The 21999-nt window shown below is 40.7% G+C and overlaps 1 protein-coding gene across 28 annotated transcripts in view; it reads right to left on the bottom strand.

Moving 5' to 3' along the window:
- Window positions 1–21999, bottom strand: part of NFIA (nuclear factor I A) — a 547161-nt gene that overhangs the window by 96489 nt on the left and 428673 nt on the right. For 22 of the 28 annotated variants that reach the window (XM_073643752.1, XM_073643763.1, XM_073643760.1 and 19 more), the window contains one exon: window positions 3523–3651. The exons of the other annotated variants lie outside the window; for them this stretch is intronic. In XM_073643752.1, the coding sequence (XP_073499853.1) occupies window positions 3523–3651 (129 nt within the window). The remainder of the gene's footprint in view (window positions 1–3522; window positions 3652–21999) is intronic. 28 annotated transcript variants of the gene reach the window in all.

Genomic DNA, 21999 nt, shown 5'->3' with positions numbered 1-21999 from the left:
ATAGAGTCCAGTTGTAAATAAGTGTAAATTTTCTACTGGATACCACTGTATGTATTATGGTAATCTCCCATCATGTTGGTCCATTCCTTTTTGTAGGGAACACCTTCTGGTGTCTGTCCGCTCATATGATAATAATATATTATGCATTGTAAGGGATTATTTACACGTCAGTTTTTCTCGCATGAGTGCTATTCGATTTTTTTGGATGGCATTTGTACCAATGATATTTTATGGGGCTGTGCACATGTCCAATTTTTTTCTCAAACTAAGTGGTCTAAGCGTTGGATCAAAATCAGCAATGCAATTCTATGGGTCCGTGAAAAAAAAAAAAAAATATCGGAAAGCACCCGCATGACATCCAAGTGCGGTCCATTTTTCACGGATTGTCAGAATGGAAAAGTTGGGGAAACTTTTCTTTTTTTCTCTCCATATACGAGAAAAACTGATGACACTTGAACCACGCTCTGATCAAACTAATCGGTCTATTTTTCTCGTACGTGGAAAATACTGAAGTCTGAATGAGGTCCTGCTATCAGTATTCGGTCAGTATTTTTTCTCAGGAGTGGGAGCCAAAACCAGGAGTTGGTGATAAATGCAGAATTGGCGACTTGTTTCTATTATACCTTTTCTCTGATTGTTCCTCACCTGATTTTAGCTCCCGCTCCTGAGAAAAAATACTGACCGAATACTGATAGTGGGGCTGTATGTTGGTAGCTTTTCAGGTTCACACACTAAACAGCGCCTAATTCTGTTATTTGTCGCAATTTTTAATTGTTTTGATTGGTAAAATTTGACACTATTTTATCGGTGACACAAATGTGAACACGACCTTGCCTCCATTATTTATGACAAAGTATATCTAGATATAATATTAATAACCCACCCCTCCTCCCCCAATCACACAATCAAAGTTGTCACAAACACTGACACATAACCAAATTCCAGGAGTGAAATGAGTAATGTGGATTTTCGTCAGGAATTTAAAGAGGAGCAGAATATGGCGGCGGTGCCAGCGTGCGCTTCCTGCCGGCCGCTCGCTCCTTTTGGCTAATCACTTGCTGGAGTCTGAGGTGTAAACAGTGAGCTAATTTCCTCTGCCTAACGAGACATCTGCTCAGAATCTTTACTCAAGGTTAGCATGGCGATCTCAGCAGACAAATATGCCGCTTTACAAAGGAAGAACGTGTTATTTCTGCTTTAAGGGAGGGACATGAAAAAAAAATTATAAAAAAAGGTCCTGTCCGGTAACAATGGAGCAATAAATATACAGTGGTACGAGCGAGTGTGTGCACGCAGGAAAGGGGTTAAACAAAGAAGTGACATCGCTTATTAATCACAGGCTGGTAACTACAACTCCTAATATGCCCCAGTGAATCATTTTCCTATATTTTACTGAAAAAAAAAAAAAAAGTTAAAAAAATTTCTTAAACTTCCTCATATAGATTGTTAAATATACGAAGGAAAAGGGCAACTAAAAATAGGATCGTACTGTATGTTCTAAAAAGAGGTAATGAATATTAATTAAAATGTGTTTTCTGAAAACTTTTCCTGAAGTTTGCTGCTGTTTCTGTCATAAGGGGATCAGTCTCATCTCGAGGGGAATAGATGAAGATTGACAAATAGTGGGAATCCATGACGACGTCATCTTGATCCTGACCCATTATGGGACACTGATTCTACATGAACGCCGCCATCTCAAATCTACAAGATAAATGTCCTATTGCACTATGGAAAATTATTTGTTTGCCATCACATCCAGTCCATAAAACCACTGGACCAACATTTTACTCCAGGCACACCTGTCACACACAAAATCCGCACTAAAGTGGTGACTGCAATGTGGTGGCGCTTCCATCTAAAGCATGCATGGATGCAAGAAACAAGTTTTCACCCATGATGCTCAGCATCATTCAAGCTTTCCCAAGTAGGGTCAGTCTTTATCTTGGTCTTAAACAGCTATTGCCTATTCATTGCCATGTGGGAGAAAGGATGTGACAACTGCTAAAAGTGGTGCTAAGGTGTAACTTTTATTGGGCCAATTCTGTGGGAACTCAGAAAGTGCAAGGAAAGTCTGGTGGACAAGGCAAAGTTGTGAGCAAATTATAAAGCAAAAGTGCAATAGGTGCCTCCATATACTGTCATTGTAGGGCAGCGTAATCATACCAGAGCCCAATTAAAATCCCTACCAGATGTATATGTAATACAAACATGTGATGGACACCTTAGACTTATTGAAAGGGGCATACAACAGAGATGTTGGAAATGTGGGATCTCGGGCTCTGTTCGCATCACACTGAAAGTATTGCAAAATGTTCACTTCCTAAGTAATGCTCAGACCTTAGCCACTGTATATATCACCTATTTACCATAGTTAGAAATGCATAATATACTTTTTTTTTTGTTGTAACTCCAAATAAAGTCTCATGACCTCCAAATACAATCTCATGTGCAAAATCTCATGACCTCCAAATACAATCTCATGTGCAAAGTCTCATGTGCAAAGTCTCATGACCTCCAAAAAGTCTCATGTGCAAAGTCTCATGACCTCCAAATACAATCTCATGTGCAAAGTCTTATGACCTCCAAATACAGTCTCATGTGCAAAGTCTCATGACCTCCAAAAAGTCTCATGTGCAAAGTCTTATGACCTCCAAATACAATCTCATGTGCAAAGTCTCAAGACTTTTTTTGGAGGTCATATGTGCAGAGTCTCATGACCTTTGAATAAAGTCTAATGCGCAAAGTTTCATGACCTCCAAATAAAGTACATGCGCTAAATGTATTAATGCTATGTAATGTGTACAGATACTTAGTTGGCCTCAAAAAGATATTGATTCTCTGGTGAAGGTTCAACATAACATTTTATAATATAATTATTATTCTTTTTTAAATATCGATAATGTAAAAACTTTACCTAAAAAAAAAAAAAAAAAAAAGTTTTGAGGTCTTTGACCAGATTAGAGAATCTCATATTACGCATTTATTCTAGTTCTAAATAGTTCAAACTTTTTTTTAAGTAAAAGCAATACACAAGTATATAAAATATATGCTGCTACCAAACGCAGCCTGATGTTAACAGTTGCAGGTGCTGCCATCAAAAGTATTCAGTTGTGCTGTATTGTACAGCAAAAGAATAAAAATCTACAAAACCATAGACATTTTTGTAAAAATAGGAAAAGAATCAAACCAAAAAAAATTAGATTATAAATTTTAAATACATAAATAACAATAAATCTCAAAAAAAAAAAAAAAAAACATAGAACAAATCCAAAACTAATATTCTTACTGACCAAAGTTCATTAAACTTTAGGATAATAAGACAAGCGGAACATGAAGCCTCTCACACATTTCCTGATGTGTTAATAGTATAAAAAAAAGACACAAATGAATGCAGAATTATTACTAACAAAGCTATGGTCTACTGAACAAAGGGTACCCTATCTGGAAGAGAGCAGGGCTTAACGCAGTCCTGACAGAATAAGGGATGGGGTTGGGGGGCATGTTCTCCGGTTTTGTCCTCACCTCTGGGTCCTGTAATGACAGGTCGATGATGATGCGTAAAAGCCGTTCCAAGGGAAGAGGTCTGCGAAGGAGAAGGACTGCTGAAACCAGACTTCTCTGACTTCTTTAAGACAGTAGGCGATGGCATTCCTGGCAAGAATGATTGATAAGTGCAATTTAATAATGCTAAGTCATGGAACCACAGCCTACGCATTGTGAATGTGGGTGCAAAAGCAGGGTTCATTCAGTGATACTCAACCTCCACAGGGTGCTCCATAAGCTGCTTGTACCATGGCCAAGCTGGGATTGGACAATATAGGTCATGCCTATCTCATCTGCATGGTAAGGTGGCATCACAAAAAGTCCATGAGGGCAACCATTAAATGGCTAGCTCTTGATGGATAGACAGAAAATTGATTTTTTTCAGATCTTGTTAAACAATCTTGTGGGAATCGTAATAGACTATGTTGGATTTTTTTCAATGCTATAGTTTGCTGCATAAGCATATATGCACTTCTGGCAATACCTGAAGCACTGCCAAAATCTGAAGTGACCCTTTAAATAAAGATCTTTCCGTGTTTAGACCACTACTTTTTTTTAGGTCCGGGAGGGCAAAACTTAAAGACCCAGCACAGACACAACTGTAGCTCCCAAAGCATTTTTTTTGCGGGAGGTGGTATAAGACTTAATGCACAAAAATTATTTGATACTATTTTGGCAAGTTATTTATAAGAGAATTAGTTTAGTGAAAAACTAAATATCTTTTAGGTTTTTCTCAAAATTCATGGAAAGATTCTGAGCTCTAATAAAGCAAAGTAAATACTTCTAGGGGCAACAAATGTGTTACAAAGTTACCTATGTTATAGGCTATTACTGTTTCTAATTCCAGTCTAGTGAAGCCTCAGGAGGAGATTCTTGCGTTAAGTGTCCAGATTTTTTTATAAGGTTGAGTATCACTAAATCGCTCTGAGGGGAAAGTATTAAGAAAAGAGAAAAAAAAGAAAATAACATAAAAAGCAAAGTTATTTAATAGATTAGCTGAGAGGTCTTTGTCAGTTTTTATGGTACGTTATGATCTGAGTACTAGACCTATTTGTGGTGTTACTATACGGCCACTTGCTGGGACTTTGTAGGGAAAATGACCCGGATATTCAGATCTAAGGTTATGGCATTGGTCTTCACACTTTGGTATGGGGGGCAAGAATGTAATATGCCATGGTAATCCAGTAGTGGAAAGTGACTCAAATCATGACCAAGTTGTATCACTCGATCAGTTAGGAAAAGATCTGCGCTAGAATTTACACTAATTTCTGGAGTTCATCATAGTATATTGACTGAACTGTGGTTGATCATGCTCCCTTTGCGGAATTTCACCCTTTGTCTCAATCCTTTTAATAGTGGTGAAAGGGGTTAATTTTATTATTGGTGTGTACAAATATTTGCAACTCCATTAAAGTCGTGTAAATGTAATAATAATAATGTAATCCCACAGTATTTCAATTCCTCTTTTTTTTTTTTACAGATCTGTCAGTGATATGAAATATTTTGTTTAGATCAAAATTCTATCTATCTATCTCATATCTATCCATTTTATATCTATCTTCTATCTATATATTATCTCTATCTATCTATCTATCTATCTATCTATCATCTATCTATCTATCTATCATCTAAAAGAAATAGATCAAAAGCAGCACAAAAATGGAAAAAGGTGCAAAGCCACCCAGGTACACACCAGTCCTATGTATATCCACAAAAAGATTGGAGGCAGCACACAAACCGATGCTAAAAAATTGTCTTTTAATAGCCCATGTGCCTGTAGCAACGTTTCGGTCCAAAGTTGTGGACCTTTCTCAAGCCAGAAGAAAGGTCCACAACTTTGGACCGAAACGTTGCTACAGCCACATGGACTATTAAAAGACAATTTTTTAGCATCTGTTTGTGTGCTGCCTCCAATCTTTTTGTGGATATCTATCTATCTATCTCTCTATCTATCCTATCCAGTCTAACAGCCTGGATGTGCTGCTGAGACAAGGCTGACTAAGCTGATGCTACTGTAACAAACCCACAGGTTTGAGAAGTGTTAGATCTGGATGGGTTTTCAGCTTCTTGTATACAAGAAAAAGCCATAAAGGGGAAATCACCGATAGATATGTGAAGATGACATTGATGACATCTGTGATCTGATCTTAAAGGGGTCCAGTGCAGGGTCTCCACCGCTGCTCCTGGTGTCTGTTTAGGTCTGTAGTGTTGAAGTCATGTCGATAGCGCTGCAACCAATCAGTGAGCTCATTGGCTCAGTCACTGATTGGCTGAAGTGCTGTTGACTTGAAGTCGGCGTAGGAGACAATAATGGACACCAGGATCAGCAGTGGAGACTCAGCACTTGACCCGGGGAGGGAGAGTAAAGCACACTTTTTTTAGCAAACTGGACTTGGGAACAGGGGTTTTTCAAAACAGGAAAACTCTTTTAAGCCATGGCTGACCTCCATCACTATACTGAGATCAGACCCTTTTGGTACGGCTTAGAGATTTCTAGTGGTACATTCTAAACAAATGGCTGATGAAATTAATTACAGTGTGTGTAAAATGTATCCAATATTAAGTATCTGAAATCTCTGCACAGAGACAAAGTATCATTGCCCCCTATAGCCATTTCACATTAGAGTGGTCAGATAAAATATATTTCACCAATGTCATCTAATGACATGTATCTATAGGAATCAGAAGATCATTTTTACTACACGCAGCTCCTTACTCTGCCTATGTACTCTTTTATACCCTGGGAAGGGGGAGGGATAGGGAGTGTTTAGGGTATGTATTAGCTGCAATGAACCCTGAAGTTTGGAGGTAAGGGTTAAAATGTTTGGTCAGAGATATGATGTTTCTTATAGGATGATTCATAGTAATTTCTTATATGGCCTTGTACCTTCAGTCTGTGTTTCAGAAATCGGTAGAAGAGCTTGCACTCTATAGAAGCACAATGTAAAATCTGACTTGGAAATTTTACCTATGGACATTTATATAGTACAGTCTGTACATATAGGTTTAGTGAATGTACACAGTATATTTCTTTCTATATGGATATTCTCCCTGGGCCTCCAGCTAACCTTGATCCCTGCCAAAGACAGGAAACCGAGCTGAGCCTGTCTGGCCGGTGTTATCAGTGTTATATATAGAAGTGTGTGCTCGATAAGACCATAAAAACTGACAATTAACAGGCACAAGTACATGGCTCCATATAATAACCGGGGATGGGGAGTGGGAAGTTCAGTGTTAGTTAGCGCAAAGCAATTAGTCCCATTCAGAAATCATGGTGCATCGGCAGGTAGCATTATAGGACAGTGCTCGGTTATTGATACCAAGGTAACATTGACATCAGGTTAGTAGGAGAAGCATGCAAAAACATTCGAACATTTATAGGATTTCACACAGTGCATGGTACAACAACATCGTCACTGATGCCACAATTAATGCTTCTCCATCGGGAAATGTGATGGAATGGGCTGATTGGCAGCATGTACAAGGGTATATATTCCTGTAATACTCCACCCATACAAATCTGAGGCCTGTGTGTTGTGAATATGTCGTCTGGGAACAATACAAAATGCTATTTGGAGACTTTATATGGCAGCACAATAGTGCCAACATACGGGCTCTGTGCATACCAGGTATATACTGCCCTTGGATAATACCAGGTATATGTTGCCCTTGGATATGATACAAGTCTGCAATATTCTTTGCAAATAAATACTTTGTGATTGAGAATGACAGCTAAGGTGCGTATACTTTTGCATTTAGTTTTACAAGTCTTCCGTTCTGTGTCTACAGCTCCTATGTACTTCTATTCATCACCATGGTTACCGGCTACTACTGCACCGTTATCATGCAGTCCTCTGCTACTGCCTTTAGGTTAGCAAGAAGAGGAAAAGAAGTATCAGGACTACACAAAAGTGAAATTTGTAGTCTAGAGCTATGAAAATACATAGGACTGCATAGGAGCTGTAGACACAAAACAGAAGTGGATTTTTTTTTTCTTTTGGATACATTGGACCAAAACAAAACAAAAAAAGTTTCTAAAGTGTATATACCCTTTATCATCCTTTAGGATGCAAATCCTTGCTAAAAATGATGGTTAGTTACAAAATTAAGCAACGTAATGGTAGAGCCCGCTTCAATGCAATGGGTAAGGGAACGCTGCCCATTATCATGAAGGCGTATGCACGCCATCATCCCCCTATGAGAATATGGACATGTGTTGAATCGGTATGTGTCTCTCGGGTGCAGAATGGGTTAGAAATGCTAAAACATTAAGTGGACATCAGATCGTGGCATTCAGTGATGTGACATAGCGATCCCCAACATTCCAGGGCATGCACAATTCGTGATCTGCTGAAATGCAAGCGCCATGGCCAAAGTCAGAGATCTCATGTAGCAGAAGTCAATTTATATACAGGAAAGCCCCCCCCAAGTCTGGGCGGCTCCATTGCCTATAAACTTCGCAAACCTCCCTCCTATCCAGATAATGTAGACACGTGGTTTGGAAGGATTGTACACATGAACTGAAACAAGGTCTCAAAATCAAAGACCCAGAAAGAGATCACCCGGAACACAGTGACCGGCGACCCCAACACAAATCCAACACTCAAGAAAAACAGGAATCTTATCAGATAAAAAATAGATCATTAATAAACTATCAATTTGATTCAAAACTCAACAAAATCACTGAATTGTTACATTTTAGAGCGGCAAGGATACAATGTATTTTCCTTGATAACTGATAGAAAAAGACCTAATTATTCATCACCACAAATGCTTATTATTACATATCAATGGTCTAGGCTGAATGACATTCATAAAAGCTTTTGAGTCTCAATAGATTAAATAAAAAAATCAGATATTTTCAACAAAGTTTTATCCCATTAATTAATATACACACACACAACACACACATTATACAGCGAGTGAAAAAAGTATTGAACACGTCACCAATTTTCTAAGTAAATATATTTCTAAAGGTGCTATTGACGTGAAATTCTCACCAGATGTCGGTAGCAACCCATCCAATCCACACAAAGAAATCAAACCATAGATGTCCATAAATGATGTGTAATAATGAGAAATGACACTGGGATAAAAGTATTGAACACGCTTACTGAAACTTATGTAATACTTCGTACAAAAGCCTTTGTTGGTGATGAAGCTTCCAGATGCCTCCTGTATGGAGAAACTAGTCGCAGGCATTGCTCAGGTGTGATTTTGGCCCATTCTTCCACACAAACACTCGTCACATCCTGAAGGTCCCGTGACTCCTTCTATGAACTCTGAGCTTTAGTTCCTTCCATACATTTTCTATGGATTCAGGTCCGGTGATCGGCTCGGCCATTCTAGCAGCTTTATTTTCTTTCTCTGAAACCAATTGAGAGTTTCCTTGGCTGTGTGTTTGGGATCATGGTCTTGCTGAAATGTCCATCCTCGTTTCATTTTCATTATCCTTGTGTATGGTAGCAGAGTTTTATCAAGAATGTCCCGGTACATTTGCCCATTTATCCTTCCTTCAATTATATGAAATTTGCCAGAGCAGTAAGCTGAAAAATAGCCCATACCATGGTGTTCCCACCGCCAAACTTCACTGTTGGTATGGTGTTTTTGGGGTGATATACAGTGCCCAGGAAATGGAGATTGCGTGGGGAGCGTGCGTACAGGCCAAGGAGGTTGCGTGGTGAGAGTGCGTACAGGCCATGTAGGTTGCATGGTGAGCGTGCGTACAGGCCATGGAGGTTGCGTGGTGAGCGTGGGTACAGGCAATGGAGGTCGTGTGATGCACGTGCAACAGTCTATGGAGGTTGTGGTGAGCGTGCATACAGGCCATGGAGGTTGAGTGTATTACTTACTGTTTTCTTTGAAACAATTGTACCTGCTGATTCCAGGTCTTTCTGTAGTTCTCCACAGGTGGTCATTAGCTCATGGACAACTCTTCTAATAATTATTTTCACTCCTCTGTCTGAAGTCTTGTGGGGAGCACCTGGTCGTGGCCAGTTTATGGCGAAATTATGTTCTTTCCACTTCTGGATTATCGCCCCAACAGTGCTCACTTTTAGTAGTTTAGAAATTCTTCTATAACCAATGCCATCAGTATGTTTTGCAATAATAATGTTGTGAAGGTCTTGAGACAGCTCACTGGTTTTACCCATCATGAGAGGTTTCCTGTGTGGCACCTTGGCAATGAGACACCTTTTTATAGGCCATCAGTTGAACCAGCTGGTATTACTTTTCACTAGGTGGCAGGATTGCTTTCTAATTTATTGATAGATTTCAGCCGGTGTCAGGACTTTCCATGGTTTTTTGCACCTCTCTTTCTTCATGTGTTCAATACCTTTTCAGTGTCATTTCTCATTATTACACAAAACTTAATTTATAGACATCTATAGTTTGATTTCTTTGCCTCTGTGGATTGAATGGGTTGTTACCGACATCTGGTGAGAATTTCATGTCAATAGCACCTTTAGAAAGATATTTACTTAGATGGTCAGGTGCTCAATACCCATTTCACTCGATATACACATACAAACACTCACACACACATAAATTTGAATATTTATTGAAAAAGAGAAAAAAATACAGCAAAAAATAAAAAAAGATCCATACTTATTTACTACATATAAATAAAAAATAAATAATTAAATACATATTTGTATATGTTACTATACCTAAATATATTGTCTCCCAGCTTTTCCAAGAAAATGAATGACAGATGTGCTAAATTATGCGCAGATAAAACCCTGAGAAAGTTGGGTAACAACCTTGTAGGGAGCAGTAATGGCAAACATACTACAACACCCACTGGTTGGTAAGAGACCTAGAAACAGTTCAAGAACAATGAGGATGCCTCAAGAACTAATGTTTGTGGTAAACAGTCTTACCATTGGTGTTAGATATTTTTTACACACACAATGAGACTCTATAGCTTTTGCAAAACTTCAACTTCCAGCATGCCCTGAAAACCTGCCACTGTCACAATATGCTGAGAGTTGTAGTTTTGCAATAGCGAGCCACTGGCTGGAGACCCTTGCCCTACAGCTTACAATTGATATCTGTACAGGTTAATGGTCGTCACGGCAGAGGTGGCCGTTTATCTAAAAAGCTCCTGTCTCACATATCAATCAAATTAATGAAAATGGATGACGCCACAGGAGCGAGACTTTAAGTAATGCAAACTGGGAACAAAAAAAGAATTAATTAGCTCTGACAAATATTCAATATGGCTTTTTTCAGCAGCTGCTGTATATCTTTTACAATGCAGTTACACTAATTACCTCATCCTAATTCTTCATTTCACGTTTTATTAATAGTCCTGTGATTTGTCACATAACACAAACAAATCAGGAGTTATATGGAGGAAGAAAAATCACCTCGTAAATGTGAAATGAATCCTGTACGACACAACTTAACAGCTCGCTCAGGAGAGTAGAGGTGGACACTGAGGAGGAGGTGGGGGGAGCAAATAAAAAAATAGGGACCCCTCTAGATGTCCATAAAATCCCGATTCTCCAGGCTGGCTATATACTGCGCCTTTCATTTCTACAATTATCTCTGCTTGCTCTCAGTGACTGGAAACATTTTCCAGAGGCTACAAATCTGCACAGATCTACTGTTGGGTTTGCTACAATTGTATCTAGTCTGTGAGCTAAAACTGTGAGGACTCCAGGTTGATACATTGTAACAAATTACCAGGGCAGGAGAAAAGTTTATCTAGAATGGATACAATTGCAGCAACCTTTCCCTTCCCAAATTATAAAGTATCAGGTTATGGGTTTTTTCAGCCTTTGGATATAGCAAAAAGGTTCTGACATCAAGCAGAGATGTAGAAAATGGCGAGGAATTGAAATTCAAAGTGTATTAAAAATTTGCAGATTTTTTTATTTTGCATATTATAAAGTGTACTGACTATTTTTAAAAACAGTTTAGATATTATCAGGTTTGTATAGTGCTGCCAATCGGTAGGGGTCCGGGTCCTGAGACCCACACTGATGAGTGTGCAGCTCCTGTATAAGCTACACAGGGAGACGTATGGGCTCAATCGTAAGTCTAGGGGTTCATCCACCATAGGGGGATCTCAGGTCCCAGACCCCCACAGATTGGCAGCACTTACAGTTATTATAATATATATTTTTTTTTACAAATGATAGTTTGTTACAATTTAAGGCTTATTTAAGTAAAACCAAAATAACCTTTCTAAGATTGAAAAGATTCAACCAGAGAGCATTTTGTTGCCTATAGGATCATGAAATTTGGGTATGGGTGAGAAGTGGAGTGACCCTTAGGATATCCAGTCGGGGGCCCCTCTTTTTATATGGGCCCTACTGAATTCACATAGTATGTCATTCTTAGCCCCCACAGAAAATACGATGTTTGGGATTGAGATCTTCCCAGACGTCATCTCCAGGTCATCTGTAGCCCCCCGAAACGGGAATGTATATAAGAAAAGACTGTGTGTGACTTGTAGATGACTGTGATCAACACTTCATCAAATCCTCAAGAGGCTTCAACAGCTACAAGTGACTTCACCGTGTCCCCGGGGCCCATAACAAAAGTGAATCTGTTCCATATGAAGAATAATTACAGCTGACGGGAGGATAGATTATAAGCCGGGGACATACGAGGGAGATATCATATACTGAGGTGCAGCAGACTTTACCCACATGCCGGGGAACTCGAGTATAAAAAAAAAAAAAAAAAAAAGATATATTTTCAAGCCCTAAAATTGCTTGAACTGTGAAATCAAGTAATGAACAATAGAAAAGGTCCTGTCAGCAGGAATCATCGCTACGCAAAGTCAGCAATTTCTGCTGAAACCTTATTATGGCCCCGTATTCGATTCTTCATCTCTGTACTATTTCCCTCACAACAAATAGACTGACTTGACCTCAGCCTGTTACTTAATGCAAGTTGCCTGTCATCTCTCACTAAGCCCCCATCCTTCTCCTTGAGGGTCCTTTTATCCATATAGAAGAGGAGAGTCGATATGGTCAAGCCCAGGTTTGAGATAACGCCGCTAATGCCTGCATTAGTCACTTAGGCGGCTTTTTGGAGTTCTGTTTGGTTTTCTGTTCTCAGGGGAAAATAAGAAAAAAAAAAACAAAATATGTCTAGCGTCGTCGTTACCCATAATTCTCGGTATATTAAAATTCTGTCCCTAAATGGTGTCCTGGAGGAGCAGGATATTGTTCACATGAGCTCCCTACAGCGACAGATTCAATATTTCCAATCCACAAGGGGTACTTTTTTTTGTATAATTAGGGTCCAAAGCTAAAAGGAGTGCAGACAGAAATCAGATTTAGGCTCTGTTGCCTACGAGTCCACAAAATCTCATAGGAGAACACATGGTAAGTGGGGGCTCCGTTACAGATTCAAAGATAATCTGTCGGCACGATTTTGTAATGTAAAGTAAAAGACATGGCAGTAATGGTGCGGTAATGCAGATTAAATTGGCACCGTTGGTGAAGAAATCCGCTTTGTGGTTCTTCTTTAATCCACAATTTTCTGCTAATTTAATTTTGGTGCACAGAGGCCGGACGGTGCACTGGGTCTTCTCCTCCCTGTCTGTGATTCCCAGCCCCTCTGCTGCCTCTGGTCTTTGCTGAGATAACAGAGGAGGCAGGTCATTCACAAACCAGAGGCAAAGGAGGAGCTGAAGAATCACAGACCGGAGGAGAAGACCCAGTGCACAGTCCGGCACCTGTGCACCGAAATCTAATTAGCAGAAAACTTCAAATACTGATTAAAGAAGAATAATAAAGGGGATTTCTTCACGAAAATTATTAATTTAATCTGCATTACAGCCATTTATTTACTTTACATTACAAAATCGTGCCGACAGGTTCTCTTTAAAGCCTCCATACATGTTAGATTAAAGTCAGCCAAACTAGCCAATTTCTGGGGGATAGACCAAATATCTTATGTGAATGGGCGCCTCCCGACTCTCCCCCAACAGATGACATCGGGGAAGAAAAGGATCCGGCTGTTGGAATTTGAAACAATCAATGGGAGATAAGTCAAGGTGTCTGTGTTCCTGTGTATCGGAGAGTCAGGAGGGATAACAGTTAGCTGAAGGATAATTCAGCCGTCGGCTACATAATGTGTATGGCCAGCTTTAGCATCAGAGCCAAAAGGTTCAGGTTTGCCTCTGTAAAAAGATATTAACCATCCTGTGCCTAAATAATACCGAAATATAGTGCTCACAATATACTGACATATAGTGCCTATATAATAAATATGGCTGCATACATAGGAATAAAGTCAGATGAACTGATCTAAAGGACTGTATGACTATCTATTATTATTACTGTGTATGGAGGCCTCCCATCTTTCCTTTGATGGCTGGTGTCGGAGTAAAAGACGGATTGGGCAGTTAGATTTCAATATGCCCAATCCTTTTGTTTTCAGGGTAGATTCAGTATGCTTCTATCTCCTCTCTTTTCATACAGAACATACGAACGTACAGTACGCCAAGCTAAGTGTGCATGTATGTGGAGGGGTTAGAAGGAATAAGCTGGCAGGATAACAAGCATACGGCAGTCAGCTTTCTAACGTGTATGGCCATACAGTGAACAGATGCAACTACTACATAGGGCCACATTGCAACAAAATAATCTTGTTACTACCAAACACTTAATTTTATGTAAATAAAAAGAATTTTGTGTTTCATTTTTTTTCACTGGAGTCGGGATCTTTTTTTTAGGCTTCATTCACACATCTGTGCTTAAATACGTAAATGAAGAACCAGTACCGGTGTCTTCAGTGTTTTGGATCATTGTGTCACCAGCGTATAATTTCTACCAGTGTCATCAGTGTTTTTCCGGTATGGATAAAGGAATAAATTACAAAGCTTCTCCTATACTTTGCAGTGTTAAACACGGACAGCACACGGATGACACACGGATGCCGTCCTTGTGCTGTACGTGTTTATCATCACGGACCCATAGACTTGTATTAGTCCTTGTCATCCGTGCTGCCGGAATAAATGGACATGTGGAGCAGCTAGCTCCATGGCCTATAGTGGGAACATGTGGAATCTGTGAAAAAAAACGGATGACACACGGAAACACGAAAGTATGAAGGAGGCATTAGACCACGGTCACACGTTCAGTATTTGGTCAGCATTTCACATCAGTATTTGTAATCCAAAATGAGGAGTGGAACAATCAGAGGAAAAGTATAATAGGAACACATCACCACTTCTGCATTTATCACCCACTGCTGGTTTTAAATTACAAATACTGATGTAAAATACTGAACGTGTGAACGTGTCCTTAATTGGTGGAAACCTGTGGAGGCTGCAGACTCCTCCTGATCATCATGTCCAGCTCACAGGTGCTTGACTCTGTACAATGTATCTAATCTCTCTTCTAATGAACTGCAGTTGTTTTTTAAGAATATAAGCAATGAATGTCGCTATTCACCACCAACAAGCAGAGATCTTCAAAACGTTGGAGATTTAAAACACAAAGTCTCATTAGTTATGTGATTACACTTTTTCTCATAAAATTCTGGAACGTTTATAATCCGAGTCCCTTTTGGATGTCGGTGACCTTATTTTCTACCATCGCAGTGAAGAACGTGTTTACTTAGAGAACAACCAGGTGCATTGTGTGCAGCAGAGACTGGTTTAACCTACAGATTGAATTTAAATCAATCGCCCCTCGGGGACCTATTGACAGGACAGAGCTTGTCTCGTGGCGCACGTTACTAGGTAAGACGTCTTGTACAATAATGATACCGTGTATCAGCAGAGGCCCGGTTACGTTCTACCTTCCGATTAATATGGCGTCCAACAAAGAGGATAGTGTGCACCTAAACCACGCTAACCACTTATCTGCACAGGATTAGGAACATGTGTCTGCTTTCTGTTCCTTCTGCTGACAGCTCCGTGACAAGCCGTGCATTTTCCTTAGTTAATTAGCCCAAATGGACCTTTCCCTCCAAATAAGAAAAACTTTCACCATATCGCAGAAAATATTTTGGTTTTATGAGATAGCTTATCTTCGGTCTGACTGACGTGCTCTGCAGAATTTCCTCGGTTTGGGTTAAACAAACACAAAGCCGAGGCTTTTACAGTTCCCCCCCAGTCTCTGGGAGAGATGCAGGAACAGGGGTCTGGAAAAGAAAATAACGGAAAAAAAAATAAAAATAATAAGCTGAAATTTTTGCAAGATGAGGTCAGTTTTGTCAAGAGTGAAGCTGGGCTTGGAGACCAGCAATTGTTCGGTTGTGTTGTGGGTCAGGTCAAGATGCGCGTGGTACATGTCTTCTGGAGCCATTTAATGGGGGAGACTGGTGAAATGGATCATTAAATCTGTCATAGATACATGGGAGAAGATCACACTTAAAAGATCACTAATATCCAAGGCTCTGTGGAATGATACAACTCCTTTGGCACCGCACAGAGATTTCTGATACCTTAACCAAAGTTTAATCAATCTCTAAACAGTGTTAAAGGGGTTGCATCACTCCATAGAGCCATTATAGTGGAACATTTGCACACAGAAGCTTACAGTTATGTACTATACAGCATTTCCAGGTGCATACCCTGCAGGCAGAGAGCCTAAAATACGTAATACTTGCATGTAATATGTTTGTGTGGCAGGATGGAAGACTGGAAGGAAGAACAAGCTGCAGGTTGTATTGTCGCTGGATACCACTGAACTGTAGGAAGGGTAGCTCAAAATGCCAGATTTGTGCATCTGTAAGAAGATGGACATACTGCCCACGTTTCCCTCTTGAAGAAACAAGTTTAATGTTATATGATGTAATGTGAACTGTGATATGTAATGTGAATTGTGATGTGCGCTAAAGGTGTTAGTAATGATAGTGTGTGCAGCTTGACAGTAGGGATAGCGAGTTAATGTTTGGGATTAGCCCAGAGTGGGAGGGGCCAAGTTGAAGGGAAAGTGAGAGTCTGGAATGCAAAGAGAAAGGACCTAAGGTCCACGGTGAGCAGTGCCGCATTCTGGGGTGCCACTAAAGTGAAAGGAGACCGAAGGAGAAAGTTAGTGAGATCCGGAGCAGAAGTGATTGAGAGACGGAGTGATCAAATGGAGACGGCTTCTGGGAGAAGACATCTAGTAGTAAGGCCCAGAGTTTATAACACCAAAAGATAATGGGCCGAGACAGGACTGAGTACGTGAGATGAATAGATTGTCCCGGGCAGGCGTTCAAGAGCTTCAACACTAGAGAAGATAAGTACCTCCCTTTAAGGGAAAGAAGACGCGGAGCTGCGGGGCGAGTAAAGGTGTCTTACTAAGTAGGACTGTAGTGTTGAGCTGGGTTATGGTGAAGTAGTGAGAAACAAAGAGGAAGGAATCTGTGTGTGGAAAATGCTTAGAGTTGTAAAAGAAACGTTCACAAGACTTTGTACCCGCTATCTCTTGTATTTATTCCCTACCAAGTTCCCGTTCAGTAAAAAGTTTATTTTCAAATGGAGGCCTCCCTCATTGAGCTGTCCAACATCTGGTCCTGGCAAACCAACAACATCGGTTACATGCGGCCTGCACGGGCATAGCGCCCTCACAGCACAAGTCCACACACCCAGCCAAGACTCGCACTTTCAAGTAACATGCCAGGGTGTATGATAAGAGTACCTCTTATCACTGTTGTTATCACTTAGCACTGTTGTGTAATAACAGTGACAGGAGAGATAAGGCTGGGTCATCAATATTCATTCGGTGGTTGACTCCCTTCTCTTTAGATCTGATCTCTCATTATTCATTTCATTGTGTATCTTGAAAGGGGTCAGAATTCTCTTTTTCTGGTACTTGGCTGAAAATCTACTTCCCCTCACAAAACTTTAGACTTCAGCTATCAAATCCTGTTTTCTAGCAGCCACCACCAGGGGGAGCCCACTGTGGCTAGATTTATGAATCTCCCACTGAAATCAACAACAAATCGGTCTACACTGAGCACCAACCTCCTTCCCTAGTTGTGGTTCAGGCAGAAAGAAATTGCTATCCCAAAAACTGCAAGTTCTTACTTATCCACAGAATAGGCAAAAACTTGCTGATCGGCAGGGGTCCAATTCCAAGAACAGGTGCTCTAAAATGTCCTGTGCATGTGCATCCCTGCTCCATTCATTGTTCTTGGGACTGCCAGAAAGCCAAGTTCATCTGTCAGTCATCTCCGACAGTCCCACAGGCAATGAATATGGTGGCATCGCTCCATTCTGATGGGTCATTTTAGAGCTCAGTTCTCAGGATCGGTGAGGGTCCCAGCAGTTGGATCCCCACCGATCAGCAAGTAATCGCCTCTTCTGCGGTGACGTGAGAACTTTCAATGGTGGGAACATTTGCAGGGAATTTTGAGTTCTGTTTCATTATTCTGAAGGGTCTTCATCCTCTTGCTTATAGTGTCATATTTGTGCTTGTGACTATGTCCTGTGCGCAGCTCCTTCACTTTAAGTGGATGGCGAGGATTTTAATAAAGGTCCATAATAGCATCAAATGAGATAAAATAAAAAAGAAGAAGATACCCAAATCTTACTTCATAAATCCCCCTGACTTTCCAGCATCGATGCTTCGGTGGTGTTAAACAATCTTTGTTCGCTGCAGTGATGACGTCATTTGTATCCATGTGACCGCTGCAGCCAATCACTCGTATCAGCATGAGTGCAGGAGCCAGTGATTGGTTACAGCAGTTACGTGGCTGTATCCTACATCATCGTTGCAGCAGAGTAAAGATCATCAGGGACCGCCAAGAGGTGGGTAATGGAAAAGGTGAGTATTAATCTTGATCCTATTTGCTGTAAAATGACACTGCACATGAATGCACCCTAAGCATGCTAGAAATGCCTTTTAAAACGGAATTTCTGAGAGGTCAATTTTGATCCCAACCGCAGCTTGGTAGGGGACATTAGGTTACGTTCAGATGACCTCTGTTGCCAATTGCGAACATGACTGGCCTCTTGTGCCTGCCCACGTAGCGAACGGGTACAGGGGCTACCCATTGTACACTAGTCTGGCCCGTAAGGAAAATTGCTCATGTGCACCAGGCTAACATTAGTCCAAGTGCTGTCCGTGGGTGGTCCGTTACCCTCACGGACAGCAAATGGACCAAAATAAACATTTGTGTGAACCTATCCTTAAAGTTATATTATACGGTAAGTATCCAATCAATGCAAAAAAAATGTATAATGTTTAGATCCTAATGTGACGTCACACATTTCCCGCATTATCTTTGGTTGGGCCTCTGTGACCCCGTCCTGCAAGGCAGCGGGTGCAGGTAGGAGGAGGTATTGTAGGTACTGTATTGTGAGCGTGCTTTCATTTCTTCCCAGGTCCTTATAACAAATGGGGTTTTCATAAACAGTTTCCATCTGTTTCTCCTTTGTATAAAATAAGGGCTTTGTTTCTTACAGGGCTGCAAGCTGTCACTTTGTCCACACGTCTGCGGAGCATGTGGTACCCGAGTGACAGGCAGTAGAGAAAGGTAAAAGTTCTGCAGGTAATCCCAAACCTTTCCTTCCTGCGCTCTCCACACCCTCTTCATTTACACCGACCCCATTCTCAGTAGGCAGCCGCTATTTATTTGCCCAGGTGCGGCGTGCATGCTCGGTGAGGTCATGCCGAGATAGAGTTACACAGCTGGGTTCACTTCAACATTCAAGGGCATTAGCCCCTCCGTGTTTCTCGTCTCTCCACAATGTATATGTTGTGGTCTTCTCATAGCTCCCAATGTTATATGGGGGGGGGGGCAATGGGATAGGTGGTGAACGTCTGCAAGTGCATTAATGCCTGCACTGGCAATGATGGACAAGGTTTAGGATTGGGGGAGTCGTAGTGTTTATTTTTCAGCCATGAGTCACGCCACATCTGGACCCTATGAGCATACGTGGAGTAGAAAGAGAAGTACTCCATCACCCACATCAGATCATCAGACCTAGGATGTCCATTAAGTAAGTTCTCCCCCTAAAAATTCAGCAGTTTCAGCTCCAATACAGGTGTCAGAGGTCACAACCACTAATGGCAACCAAATACTGTGCCAATTAAAGCTGGCATCCGACTTCCAAAGATCCGGAATGGCATTGTTCTGTAAGTTTTGATAACCACTGTAATTCTGATGTTCTCAGGGTGAGTAGCGCCAGAAGAATGGAAATATTAAAATAATGACTGAACACTTAAACTGGCACAGGAGCAGGAGGTGCTGCAGTGCACCTGCATTAATGTAGATAGAAAAGTTCACATTCACAGGCAGCAAGCAGTTATCTTAAAAAATGAGAAGTTATTAATGGAAGGTTCCTGTTCCCTGACTGCAAAAAAGTTATCTAAAAAATAGCGAGGAATTAAATTCATTAAGGAGCCAAATTTATCAAGACTGACGTTTTTTTACAACAATCTTGATGAAAAGTCCAGTGGAGTAAAATGTGCAAAATTCAATAAGAAGCACATGCCTCTGATTGGATTTTGCGCATCTCCAGGCTGCGGTGCGCCTGCATAAGAAACACACTCCAGTTTATGGAATACATTTCTGTTCTAATTTACGTGGCATGAATTATGATTAATTTGTTCGCCAAGCTCTCCTAAAAACTTTGTTAAGTTTATAAAAAAGTTTCTGGAGTTGGTGAAATTGCACCAAAAGTCAATTTTTTTTTTATAATAACCATAAGTTGCGCTAATAAGTTTGCGACATTTTTAAACAGTTTTATGCCAGATTTCTGACGCAAACCGTCTAATAAATCATAGTAAAAGTAGATTGGGAAGCTGCAGAACTTTTTAAATAAGCTTCTCTAAAATCAGGCTGGGCGGCTCTTTAAAGGGGTTGTCCACTACACTGACAACCCCATTTCAATCCCTATGGTGCCCCCTTGTTACATCCTCTGGATGTATGCAATTTGTCCGAAGGAGAGGAGAGTGAAGCCAGTGCTGATTGGCCGCAGGGGACATAACCAGCGCTGGATTCACTCTCATTGCCTTCGGACAAATCACATACATCCGTAGGGATCGCGTGATATGACAATGTTACGTGATCCACGGGAGAGCCAGTGCCGAGACTGCTGGAGCGGCACCGGAGGCAAGTATAGGTGTTATTATTTTACAAGGGGGAAACATGAGCATTGAGATGAGGTTGTCCGAGTGGTGGACAGCACCTTTAAGGGTATGTTCACACGTTGGCAGGAAAAAGTTTTTCTTATATCGTTTTATGTGAGGGAAGGGGGTTTTGCAGCATTTTTGTGTGCATTTTTCCTCCACTCATTTGTATGGGTGAAAAGCTCTGCAAAAACACTGAAAGAATTGACATGCTGCATGTGGACAAAAACACCGCAGGGCTCAAAAAACATGCAGAAAAAAAATACAGCATTTTTATTAGAATTCAGAAATCTCATTGATTTTGCTGTACTGTAGGATGTAAAATACGAGGTTAAAATGCCACATGTGAACATACCCTAAAGGGTTTTTGGCAAAACCATACGTTATATCTATTACTTATCATGTGGATAGCTAAGACCTCTGGGACCCCCATTGATTACAAGAATGGGGGTCCCAAAGTCCCTTGTATGAATAGAGCAGTAGCGAGCATGTGAGACCACCGCTTCATTTCTATAGGAGTAATGATTGCACGTGCTCAGTACAACTTCATACAAAAAGAAAACACACAAGCTTGCAGAGAATTACACAAACAATGCCACCCTTGTCCACAGGTTTCAAGTAGCTCAGCACCATTCACTTCAATGAAGCAGAGCTGCAATTCCAGACTCAATCCATAAACAAGTGAGGCGCTGTTTCTAGAAACAGTGGATCATGTCTTTATAATCCTGTACTAACTCCTTAATCATGGAAGCGCTATTCCCAAAATATTAAGATCTCCCCCATCCAAATCGGCATGAGAAAAAAAAAAAAAAATCACAGATCTGAGAATAACACAGGTGAGTACTATGCGATAAAACATCACATAGCACTCGGCCATGTTATACGTGTGAGCGAGCCCTAAGAAAGATGATACAACGGTGCAATGCAAGAACTCATATTGTGAAGTTCATGTTAAGGCCACAGCCCCACTATCAGTATTTGGTCAATATTCGCTCAGTATTTTTCTCAGGAGGGGGAGCCAAAACCAGGTGAGGAACAATCAGAGAAAAGGTATAATAGAAACAAGTCACCAATTCTGCATTTATCACCCACTCCTGGTTTTGGCTCCCACTCCTGAGAAAAAATACTGACCGAATACGGACCAAATACTGATAGTGGGGTCGTGGCCTAATAGTGCAAGACGCAATATAACAAAGCAGCCACAAGACGCTGATGAAAAACTGCAGCTAGAATGGTGTTTGAAAAGAAATCTGCAGGTATTTCCTCCATATTTACCCATAAGACCCAATATGCCTTGCTGAAATCGCAATATGGCGCAGATAATCCAAAAAATAAAGAAAGAAACCCTCATTTTAAAGAAGGTTTTAAATATGTGATATTTGGTGTAAATGCCGCTGTTCTCCTGAATCCGGCGATGTTT

This window comes from Phyllobates terribilis, unplaced genomic scaffold (genome assembly GCF_046119375.1).
Source record: "Phyllobates terribilis strain yellow unplaced genomic scaffold, ASM4611937v1 Scaffold_8__6_contigs__length_399053987, whole genome shotgun sequence".
Lineage (NCBI taxonomy): Eukaryota > Metazoa > Chordata > Amphibia > Anura > Dendrobatidae > Phyllobates > Phyllobates terribilis.
The sequence above is the reverse complement of the archived record's forward strand: the minus strand, read 5'-3'. Positions and strand labels throughout refer to the sequence as shown.